The following is a 12,942-nucleotide window of genomic DNA, read 5'->3' on the forward strand; positions in this document are numbered from 1 at the left end:
AAGTTCGAGATGCACCATAGAGAGTCGAAGAGGTTACTATATTTTCAAAAATGTTGTGTTGGTAAAGCTCCACAATTTGTAATGTTATAGATCTTTTGAGTATTAACCATATTGGTAACAGCTCCCGTGCACATTTCATTAACATATTGACACTGCTTATGTAATTTACAGATTCGCTGTTTTTCTATCAAGTTCTTTAAAGACCAGAAGGCCAACAGACCAAATTATTTCAGCAATCTGAAACTAGAAGATATTGACGAATTCCTGGTCTCCTACATGATTTTTCAGCCGTAAGTAGTGTCACTTTCCTCACTCAACCTCACTTCTCTCTTCAAAAATTAGAAAAAAATAAGAAACCACTTGTCCCTTAGCTTCCAGCTTAAGACCTGAAACATGTAGGCTTCTCCATCAAGACCAATTGGCTTATGTGTCTCTATTATTTCTCTTTCTGCATTCCGTCAAGTGGGAGACCTGTTCCTTTGACTTCTTCCCCATGTTATGATCTACCAGTAAGCCTGTCAATAAAACCAGCTACATTTCTCCCTTTCTTTGGGGCTCAAGAAACTATTTCATTTTTTTCCCCCAAAAATATACTTTATTCACAAAAATCTGTAAAAAAAAAAATGCATTACAAAACTGTACCAAATTGACATTCCAAAAAATGCAAAGGAAATCAGTTTTCTTCAATACAGGAATGAATTGCCTCACAACCCTTCCATTCCATTTTACCTACCATGTACATTTTACAGCAAACCCATATTTGATGTTTTCAGCCTGAGGGGTTTCCCATGGGTCCATCCCCTCAGTTCACTTTTGTGGGAGGACCTTCCACAGTGGTCTTTCCCCATTGAGCCTTTGCAGCGGCTGCCCCAAGCTTTAGTGCATCCCTCAGCACGTAGACCTCGGAATGTGCCAGTCTGCAGCACTAGGTCGTGGACAACTCTTTGTGCTGGAAGACCAGCAAATTTTGGGCAGACCAAAGTGCGTCTTTCACCGAATGGATGGTCCTCCAGCAGCAGTTGATGTTTATCTTGGTGTGCGTCCCTGGGAACAGCCCGTACAACACAGACTCCTGTGTTACAGAGCTGCTTGGGATGAACCTTGACAAAAACCACTGCATCTCTTTCCACACCTGCTTTGCAAAGACACATTCCAGAAGGAGGTGGGCAACTGTCTCATCCCCACCGCAGCCACCTCGAGGGCAGTGTGTGGAGGGGGCGAGATTCCGGGCATGCAGGAAGGATCTGACGGGGAGGGCTCTTCTAACCACCAGCCAAGCTAAGTCTTGGTGCTTGTTTGAAAGTTCTAGTGATGAGGCATTCTGCCAAATGACTTTGGCAGTCTGCTCGGGGAACCATCAGACAGGATCCACCATCTCCTTTTCCCACAGGGCCTTGAGGACATTCCGTGCAGACCACTGCCTGATGGATTGGTGGTCAAACGTGTTTTCCAGCAGAAACTTTTCCACGAAGGATAGGTGATACGGCACGATCCAACTGGAGCGTTCCGCGGCAATGTGACCAGACCCATCCTTCGCAATACCGGGGACAGATAAACCTCAGCACGTGGTGACCCTTGGTGTTTGCGTACTGGGGTTCTAGGCACAACTTGACGCAGCCGCACACCAAGGTGGTCATCAGGATGCGGGCGACATTGGGTACATTATTCCCGCCTGATCCAGAGGTTTGAACATTGTGTCCCTCTGGACCCGGTCCATTTTGGATCCCCAGATAAAGCGGAAAATGGCTCGGGTGACTGCCACGGCACAGGAGTGGGGTATGGGCCAGACCTGCGCCACATACCTCAACAACGTGAGCGCCTCGCAACTGATGACCAAGTTCTTACCCACAATGGAGAGAGATCGCTGCTCCCACATGCTTAGTTTATGGTGTACCCTGACTATTCGCTCCTTCCAGATTTTGACGCACGCCCCAGCCCTTCCGAACTATATCCCCAGCACCTTCAGGTAGTCTGGGCTGCCGGTGAAGGGAGCAAAGGATAGGTCGGCCCAGTTCCCAAAGAACATGGCCTCATTCTTGCCGTGGTTAGCTTTGGCTCCCGAGGCCAGTTTGAACTTGTCACAGATGCTCATCAGTCTGTAAACAAACAGCAGATCCGAGCAGAAGACGGCAACGTCGTCCATGTACAGGGAAGCTTTGACCTGAATGCCTCCGCTGCTTGGGGTTGTCACCTCTCTTATGCCCGCATCCTTCCTAATGGGCTCAGCAAAAGATTCGATACAGCAAACAAACAAGACAGGGGAGAGAGAACAGCCCTTCCCGCTATTCTCAAACTGAATAGGGTTCATAGTATATCAATGAGTTTGAAATGAGTCATGGTCTCCATCTGAAGGAGGCTATGAGCCGCAAGAGTCCACAAACTGGTTCATCTAGCTTTAATTCACATCTTCAATGTCTGCAGCCTTTGATTTTTTTTAAACCTGTGCAAGTTCACTTTGTCTTAAAACCCAACTGAACTCATTCCCAAATCTTTTCCGTGAAGGAAACATGAATTAAAAATCCAGCAATGTGACGATGTGATTCTATAGGTCCCAAGCATCCTCCAACAAGTGGCAAGAAAAAGCATACAAGAATGCAAAAAAAGTATAGATCCCGATGAATGGGAGAGATGCAAAAAAAACCAGCAAAGGCTGATAAAACTGATGGTAAGAGCCATAAAAAGGAGATGAAAATGTTGCATTTCTCACAAAGGCAGACGTGATAAGTTTCCCAGCATCATTATGCCATAGCCTCATTTCAAATGCTGATTGTGTAACCCACATGTCTCTGAAATGGTTCCTTGTTGTTGGTTCCAGAAATGAATTGAAAAAGACCTGTGCAAACGTTACTTGCTGGATTTTACATGGAGCAGCCTGCTACCTGCATTTTTTTGCACCAAAATCATTGAAATTCTGAACAGTTCACTGCCTCCATTGAGTGATGAGCAGGCACAATTGAATGACATGCTCTTGCATTCTTTTATTAACTGATTCCAGTTTTATTTTGTTATTGTTGGTTGAAACTTATTGCTGGAAGAATTTAATGACATGCAGCACATACAAGCGCAAATACAAATTCAAGGTTAAAATTGGAACATCTTTATTGCTATTGAACAAAGTTTGGAATGATGGAGATGCTTCAGTTCAACAATAATTGATCAAAACACTTATACCATGCTTCAGTGATACATTACATTAGGATGATGTATTCTAATTCTTAAGGCGAATAATGATTCATTTCAAAGGTCCTAAGGCAAATTTCCTATGAGACATGAGCCAAAAAAACTGTCAGAAATAGTAGCTCTATCATGTGCAGTTGTCTCATGCAGAAGACATTTCAGAATTTTGGCAAGTGAGTTTTGAAGTTTTCAAGTACTGAGCATTGTTTACCACTAGCAAAAATAGCCTCCATTCCTGATCACATATCACTCGCAATAAATCTTATAAAATTCGATTATAGACCTGTACTAAGATGAAAATGAATGTTACTGGTGTATTGAGGGAGAGAGAAGATGGGGAACTGTAAACCTGTTAGCCTTACATCAGTAGTAGGGAAAATGCTAGGATCTATTCTAAAGGATGTGATAAATGGAAACTTGGATAATAATGTTCTGATTGGGCATAGTCAATATGGATTTATGAAAGGGAAATCATGTTTGAGGAACCTGTTGGAGTTTTTTGAGGAAGTTACTAACAGAACTGATAAAGGGGAGATGGTTTATATAGTATACTTGGATTTTCAAAAGGCTTTTGATAAAGTCCCCCACAGGAGGTTGGTTTGCAAAATTAAAGCACATGGGATAGGAGGTACTATACTGGCATGGATTAAGGATTGGTTAACAGACAGAAAGCAGAGAGGAATAAATGGGTGTGACTGGTGGGGTACCACAAGGATCAGTACTTGGGCCCCAGCTGTTCACAATATATATCAATGATTTGATGTGGGGACCAAATGTAATATTTCCATGTTCACGGATGACACAAAACTAGGTGGGAATGTGTGTTGTGAGGAAGATGCAAAGTGGCTTCAAGTGGATTTGGGCAGACTTAGTGAGTGGGCAAGAACATGACAGATGGAATATAATGTGGTAAAATGTGAGGTTATCCACTTTGGTATCAGGAATAGATGTGCAGAGTATTTCTTAAATGGTAAGAGGTTAGAAAGTGTAAATATACAAAGGGACCTGGGTGTCCTCGTCAATAAGTCACTGAAAGCTAACATACAGGTTCAGCAAGCAATAAGGAAAGCTAATGTTACGTTAGCCTTTATCACAAGAAGATTTGAGTACAGGAGTAGTGAAGACTTGTTTCAATTGTATAGAACCTTGATTAGACTGCACCTGGAGTACTGTGTGCAGTTTAGTCCCCTTACCTTATGAAGGATATTATTGCCATAGAGGGAGTGCAACAAAGGTTCGCCAGACTTGTTCCCGAGAGGCCGGACTGTCCTATGAAGAGAGATTGAGGTAACTGGGCCTGTGTTCTCTAGAGTTTTGAAGAATGAGAGGTGACCTCATTGAAACCTACAAAATACTTAAAGGGATAGACAGGGTAGATGCAGGTAAAATGTTTCCCCTGGTTGGGGAGTCTAGAACTAGGGGACACAATTTCAAAATAAGGGGGAAGTCACTTAGGACAGAGATGAGGAGAAATTTCTTTATTCAGAAGGTTGTGAATCTTTGGAATTCTCTACCCCAGAGGGCTGTGGAAGCTCAGTCATTGAGTATGCTTAAACCAGAGATTGACAGATTTCAAAATACCAACGCATAAAGGGATATGGGGATAATGTGGGAAAAAGGCATTGAAGTGGATAATCAACCATGATCTTACTGAATGGCGGCGCAGGCTCGATGGGCTGAATGGCCTACTCCTGCTCCTATGTTTCCATGTTCCTATGTATCTGTCTGTTTTTGAGTGGCAAGCACTGAGATGCACTGCTCCATGCACGAAGGAGAAGGAAGCAGAGCTTGGTGCCCATGTACATGCATGGCTGGCATTCAACACCTGATGAAATTGTAATCTTGGACAGGAGTAGATCTTTTGATTCATTTTGAATTTCCATTTTTACATGCTAGAATGTACTGTTTTTTGGTTATATTTTGATGGAAGTAAAGTTGAATTACTATGAGACCACCCTGTCAACATGGTCTCACACTTGATGCAAAATGCCTAACTTATGCCAGTTTGGTTGCAGTTGTACTGCTGTAATCACTCCATAGCGATGCAAAATGCAGTATACCTGCACTATGTTAGTTTGTGTAAAGGGTTCATAGGACAAACTGGTGCAGTGGGAGAGAACAGTCATCTTTCACCACCAAAACCTGGGATTAAAGCTTAGGATGGTGAAATTAAAGTTCCCTCCATCTACTGGTTGTAGGATGTAATGTAAGATTATCTTGGAAAGTATTAACTGTAAATGCGAGTCCAAAATACAAAGTTACAATTTTACATTAGTTGGCAGTGGTATACAGAAAGACCACAGAATGGCATTTGTGAGTATACATATTGATATATATGAGGTGCTCTTCTGGAGTTAAGCCACATTGTTGGGACAATATAGGCAAAACTTCATTGTGCATGTGATCTATACATATATGATGTTCATAGTGGGTGCTGTAAATGAAAGAAACATATAGTTAAAAGAATAAACAGATAGGCCTAGAAATTGGTCTGATAGCATCAGTTTTACAGGCACTATTTGACCTCCTTTGTCCCCAAAATGGCAGACATGAAGCACGCACGCACTTCCAAATGGAAGTGCACCATCTACATATTGTGTACGAGCAAACTAGAGGCATCCTTTACCAATACCTGAAGCAGGCATTAGATCCTTTGCGTATACAAATAAAAGGCCTAACATGTATTTGAGATCTCCACTGCAAGATTGGTTTGCATTGAGGCAGCTTGTGCAATTGTGGGCTTCTCTCCGAGGTACTCTGTAAGAGGAGTTCTCCTCCCCACCTTATATTAAACCCTCCCATCCCCCTCTCCCCCACCCCGGTCACCACTGCTCCTGATGCAAGATCCCCAACCTCTCATCTCTTCAACGCCCAAACTTGCTCCAACAAGTACTCTTGAACTTCTAGCCAATAATGTTTAATTTTGCAGTTAAGGAACCTCTCACTTCATTCTAAATTCTGACTTAAAAGATAGGAGAATAGCACTTTGTAACTAATAGCTCCATTGTGAAGTGTGCCCTGCCAATATCATTCATCCACAGGTTGTCTCCCAATCCTATTTTCATTTTTATATATGTTGTATCCAGGCTGTTTTCTAACCGCTCTGCTACAGGTTCATAATAATCATATTTACCAGAGGCAGAATTTCATGCACTTTTTCATCAGACACTGAAACTGATGGATAACGCTTTTCAGATTGATTCCACTGCTGGCAGCTGGAGTTTTCACATCCTGCTCTCTGTCAATCATCTCTGTCAGCCCCCAATGTGTGATAATACCTCTGCTATCATTACTTCAAATTTTACTCACTTAATTGAAATTTCTCATTTTCCAGCCTTATCTTTTGTCTGGATGGAATTCTCCAGTAATCATGTTGATGTATATTGGTTTCCTTCCCATTTATTAATTCAAATACTCAAGATTGAATTAATATGGCTTAATAGGTAACGTCAATAACTGTATCAGCATGTCTTCTCAAATTAATTGATGCTCACTAATCATTTATTCAGAATGTAAAATTTAAAAAGGGAAAGCTATCGGCAATTTTTTTTCTGGCAATTTTCAACAAGAAGATGGTGGCACTGAGCTATCCAGTGCTTCCTAGTTTATATTTCAGAGTACAAAAAGATTTTTTTGTTCGCAGATACTATTTTTTACAAACTTGAGGGCCGCAAAATTCGGTTTCATAGACCCTGTTTTTCTCGGTGTTATGGGTGCCATTTTGGCGCACGCGCACACTTCTGGCACGGACTGCGTTGATCAATATATTGAATAGGGCATTAGTGGGAGCTCGTGTGCTCAAAGTATGCAGCATAGGTAGTTACTGGCATCAGTCAGAGTGTAATGTTTGACCTGAACGCTCCAGCTAATGCTCTTCTCAACCTTGCATGGCCGAACTGTGTTCAGCACCACCCCCACCACCACCACCACCACCAGCATTATTTAAAGGGATGGATCATCAACCACTTTCAAGTTAGCTGCTGATTGATTTCTACAGGCTCCTGCTGAATTTTTAGACGTGTTTCGTGGTTTGAACTGCCATCAGTTGCAGCATGGCTGGTGGAAGGCTGCTGATATTCAGCGTAGGAGACTGCAATTGCCTTGCAAGATGACCTCGACTGATAGAGTAACAGTGGCAGGAGGATGAATGATGTCATCCTGAGAGAAGCCAACAGGCTCCACATTGCTGCTGCCACTCCCCTGGGGTGCTATCTCTTTAATCCTAGCAATGTGTTGGAGGACAGATTGCTGGAATCCTGTGCCACCCTGCTAGCCCCTTTGCACTCTGGTATTTGCAGCTGTGATGGCAGCAGTCTGAACTTGAGTGGCGACACAATGAGCTTGCATGTCTTCAGCACCCAAAAGTTGAGTGGCTCCTGCTTGAGCTGTGATGGAAGCTGAGACATTAGCCCTGCATCATGGATGGGTCCACAAGTGATCTCATGGAGTTGGCCAGCATTTTCACACTGGAGAAGATGGGCTCCAAGCTCTGTGCAAAGCCCTGTGCTAAGTTGTGCCTGACTCCTCCATGCTTCTTGACATTGACTGAAGTCTTTCTGGCAGGCCTGCCAATTCACCAAACATTTCAGTGTGCACACCCATCAGCCTTCTTCTGTTGGCTGACTTTGCAGCAGAATGTATGTGTGACCTCTCCCTCCAGCAAACTGGTACCTGTGTTACCTTGGTCTTCTGCCCTGGTTGCAGATCACTCATGCCTGGTGTATCATTATGATTTTTGGCATGCCAATTTTTTGATATTTTCATTTTAGCACAATTTGTCGTTGTCATCAAGTATGTAATCAAGCAATCAGGATTGACTGCAACCAATATGGTGAGCATGTTATGTTTGATCAGAATTTAAAACGGTTATAACACATTAATTGTACAGCAAAAACATATGACCATGACAAGTAGCAAGTACTGGTCCAGGTTGGATGGGACTGTTGGCATGTGTGAACAGCTCTTTCTTTTTCTCTCTTCCTCTTCTTGTTGTCTTTCTCCTTCTTGAAGTCTTCACGAACCACTCAAGAGTGTTATACTGAAATTAGCAAACTCCCTTTTGGAGTTTCTCTCTGCCACCTACTGCTATGACTTCCTTCAAAACTTATTCTTTATGCCGTTTTTCAGAGGTGGACCTGGGTATTATATTGACAGGAGTTAACTATCCTGCAAAAGTTCTTCTTAATATAAATGTCCAATGGTGTGTCGTTTTTTGTTTAAACCATGGAGTAAAAGCCCACTCTTACATTACCTTCCACCTTTCATGGCCTGCTACAGCCTTCGTACGTGCAGCATGCTCAAGACAGCCTTCCTTATATCTTTCTGTTCCCCATGGCAAGTTCCATGATTCCCTTGAATTCCCTTTTAGCCTACTTTCAGGGGGTGATGGGAGGGGTGGGGGGGTGGTTGTATTTTTTGCATTTGCCTGTATCAGTTATTTATGCCTAAAGATGTTCATAATGACTATTAATAAGATGTTGCTAATCGCTATGCATTCTAGCAGTTCTAATTCTTTATCAGACTATTAACCCATGGGGCGGTTCACTAAAGTAACTTCTATTCTACTTCCGCACAGTTAATAACTTTCTCATTTCAGCAAGCATCTTCATTAAGTAAGGTTACCTGAAAATAGTAACACAGCTTTGTAGTATGGTAATTTGTTTGAAGTATCTCTGGTTACGACCAAGGAGAGAAGAGTACACTGTTTATTCTAGTCACGCTTCCCCACAGGTCACAACATATATTTAGATTTTCCCACTTACCGATATGATCGATCATATACTCTGTTTTTCCCAGAATAAAACACACTGACTATGTTTATTTAATAAACAACAAAATTGTCAGTTTATTATAAAACAAGTCTTAACCAGTTATGAAGCCAAGCATAAACACACAGATTGAAGTATAACAGTTCCCTTTTTACCTTAGCCCCTCATGCTCATATGCACATACATACTTATATCGGTTAACTGGAAAAATAAAAGGGATTTTGGTTTTAGAGCTCTGTTACAGAAAAAAAGGAAAATACAACACTTAGGCTGAATACTTGTTCATTCTTGAAGAAAAAAGAGAAGATATGGAAAGATGCCTTTTGTTTAGGTTTGGCGTCCCAATTGCATATAGACGTCTGTCACTGGGATCTTCCTAGAACGGTTCCTTCCAGACGATGTTGAAAATCAGTTTGGGTAGGCTTTCAAAGCAATGCAGCTGCCAAAGCTTCAGATAAGCTTTACAGCAGAAATGTGGCAACAGGGTTTCATATCCCACACAATCTATATGCAGGCTTTCTGCAAATACAGGAGGAAAGAGGAGACTTACACACTGGATATGCAGGGTTTCTTTCCAAGAGAGAGAAAGAGATGAGCTGGGTTTACTTGGCAGGCCCAAACCAACAGTATTTTTTAACAATTCAGAGTGAAACCAAAAATATTCCAGAAGTCAAGGCTCCTGACCTCTATAAATCGTGACCTGTCACTTTTCTGTAAACATCTTCTCCAAGTCAAAACAACAAGCTCCCTGCTGGTATTTTATCTGAAAACAGGTGCCTTCCAGTAAGGGCTTGTTTACAAGCCAAGTCCAGCAAGGCTTCTGGTGACCTCTTTTAAAAAAAAACAGAAAGTTCAGTATTTCTTCAAGCTTCCAGATGAATCAATGTCCATAATTCAACTATAAGTCCTTAAAAACATATTTTACAAAAAATAGAAGCACTCTCGTAACAATATCCAGTTACTCTCGCTCTATTGCAGAGGCATCAACTGACTACGGCCCCTTTTCAAGCTAGCTGCAGTTATCATCGCCTAAGATCAATCATTCCACCAGCTTTGTTTCAAAAGAAGCTAAACTTTAAGCAGCTTTCAGTAAAACGAACTTACAGTATTAAACTATTCCTATACCTGATATATTGCCTGATAACATACACACACCCATTTGGCACATTATTAGTTTCTAATAGTATGTGTGAATCCTGCCTCTAAGCTATCCTCTAAATTGCACACAGTGCCAGCATCTGAGTTGATGGCTGCGAGTGTGAGATCAAGTGATGGCGTTTCTACTTTATCAGTGTCATCCTGCTCTTCCATCTCTTCCTCTTCCACCACTGTCTGGCAGGTTGCAGTTCTTGGGTATTTGAAGAGAGAAAGGCGCAAGTGCAGGGCTGCAGTGATGGGAGGGGGTGGAAAGCAAGAGGTTCATGCTTACACCATCTGAAGCTTGTAAATCATAAAAGAAAGTTGGAAGAAGGTGAGGTGGCATGTGAGAAGAGGGATTAGGTATGTGCATATGGTCATCTTAGATGGTTTCAGCCAGAGCCTCAGTCATGGCTGCTCGAATAACGGTGAATACCATCTCTTCCATGGGATTTAAGTCATGCAGCACAGCCTGGCCCGCCAGTTAGGATTTGCTTCCTCTGGTTATGGGCCAACTTGTCCTACAAGAGAGAAAGATGCGTCCATGAGTGTGGTGCAACAGCGGTGGTTTGCTAGCTGGCAGTGTGTCCAAGCTGCAAGATATGGGTGTGAGGCTTACAGCAGTAGTAAGCGTGCAAGGGTGAGGTGAAGCTATGAATGTTTGGTATCAGTCATGATTGATAGACGTTTTTGATAGCTGAGTGAAGGGGTGGTGCATTGAGTAGTCTCAGGGTTCAGTCATTAGGATATGGCATTTGCAGTTATTTGCTGACCTTGGCTTTGTGTGAGGTCATTGAATTTCTTGTGGCACTGCAACCAGGTTCTTGAGCCTAGACTGCTGGTAATGACCTCGCTGGCAATCTGGACCCACTGCCTTCGCGATGTCTGTCTAGAGGGTGTCGTTGATAGCGGACAACTCTCCTTCTCTCCACCTCCTGCACCAAGGCCTCCAAAGCAGTGTCTGAGAACCTTGGAGCACAGTCACCCCTGTTGCCCCATTAATCAGTCTTCTTGCAGGTCAGACTTTCTTTTCCAGCCACTTCTAGCACCTGCTTCAGCCAGAATGCATATCTCCTTTAAGAGGCGCAGGCTGACTTTTTAAATAGTGTAGGCTAGCTTTGCACATGCTTGGGTCTCTGCTGAGACACGAGCCACTCATCAGCACATTTAGTGCCGTGCTGCATGCTACGATCATTTAAATGAGCAGGCTGCATGAGGTTTGTGTGCTGCCAGCATTGGAAGTAACCAGCGTGGGTTAACTGTTTTCGGGCACTATCCAATTTTGCCCTCAATGTATCATTCTGTTATGAATCTAGTTTGACCCTTTAAGGCCACAAAGTTGAATTACTGTAAATAGCAGGTCCTGAGATCAATTATTTATCATTGCTGTTGATGAGAGATATTTACAAATCGACAGGCCTCAATTCCTGGGGATAGATAATGGATCGAATTGCACCCATTTAACAGGTGTACAAGGACCAGTTTCTGTGACCTGCATCTCAAGGATACCCAAAAATGTCCATCTTGATGATGTGCTGAGCCATTTTTCAGGTGTCACTGGTAGCTGTCTAAAACAGGCAGTACATCCCTTACATTTTTAATACAGGACCTAGAACCTGTTTTAAGTCCCTTTGCAGAAACTGGATTGTGATGAGTGGGTCAGGCACTGGGATCAGGATTTTCAGCGTCTGCTGCAACCTGTGGAGGCCTAAGTTTGGGCCCACCTTAGGCCTCTCAGTTTGGACACAAGCTGAAGGCGCGTGTCCAAACTGAGACAACGTGTCAGTCTTTCAGTGCTCAGTAACTGATAATTACTCTTTCTTTGCCAGGTCATGGAAGCCAGCAGAAAATTATTGACTTTTTTTTATACACCTTTTTGAAGTGTGATGTCTCTTATGGATAGCCATGTGCTAGGTGCACGTCATTAATATAGAAATGTATATATACTTTTTATGTATAGTATGTGTGTATGTCTATATATTGTCCAGGATTTTACCAGACCTGGGAGGTGGCTGGGAGGCAAGGGGTGGGGGGTAACCCCTAAAATCACAAGCAGCCATTCGGATTGGCTCCTTGATGAATTCCCGCTGTCCAGGCATTTTACCAATGGCAGGACTGGAAGTGGAGAGGCTGTCCACTCTAAGGAGGCAGACAGCCAATTCCCATAATTAAAGGCCCAATTGGGGACCATTTTATGGTGCTGTCACCATTTTGTTGATGCCGTGTGCCTCCCCACCCACGCTGCCTGGGAAGGCCGCCAGCTAAATGGAAACAGCCTCCCAGCGGCAGATCGTGGGAGAAGGTTTAATGGAACAAAGAGGGAGACCTGGGCAAGGAAGGCAGTACCACAACCCCAACCATTTCCCCTGAAAGGTTGTCTCTCCGACACTGGGCCCTTTTTTAAAAAACTTACCTCCTATTGGCGTAGCTGAGGCTTCAGAGCTGCTCGTCCTTTTATTCAGCTGGCGACATCAGGAGTCTGCCCACCATTCTTAATTTGGGAGTGTGCCCACAGGTGGACAGCGACCAATTAGGAGGCCACCTCTGGTAAGGTTGCTGAGCAGGTCCCACTGGCGGCATGGGCGGCTTTGGGACCTGCTTTTTACCCCAATGCCAGAATCCTGACTCCCGTCATGAAATTCAGCCCATTGTCTCTGTGGCACACATTGTGAACTCATCAGATTGGGGCAACGAACCCCACTCCATAGACATAGAAACGTACAGCACAGAAGGAGGTCACTCAGCCCATCGTGCCTGTACCCCCTCTGTGAAAGAGCATGGTTTCATGCATTGGTTCTCTAACCAGCCACATCACATGTAATTTGGACTGAATTTATGGATCAACATTAGGTATGGGGTT

The 12,942-nt window shown here is 43.2% G+C and overlaps 1 protein-coding gene across 2 annotated transcripts in view; it reads left to right on the top strand.

Annotated features, from left to right (window-relative positions):
* The window catches only part of LOC137381377 (otoancorin-like), a 152,733-nt gene that overhangs the window by 90,406 nt on the left and 49,385 nt on the right, over nucleotides 1-12,942 (top strand). For both annotated transcript variants that reach the window (XM_068053869.1, XM_068053868.1), the window contains one exon: nucleotides 172-290. In XM_068053869.1, the coding sequence (XP_067909970.1) occupies nucleotides 172-290 (119 nt within the window). The remainder of the gene's footprint in view (nucleotides 1-171; nucleotides 291-12,942) is intronic.

Source organism: Heterodontus francisci, chromosome 22, assembly GCF_036365525.1.
Source record: "Heterodontus francisci isolate sHetFra1 chromosome 22, sHetFra1.hap1, whole genome shotgun sequence".
NCBI lineage: Eukaryota > Metazoa > Chordata > Chondrichthyes > Heterodontiformes > Heterodontidae > Heterodontus > Heterodontus francisci.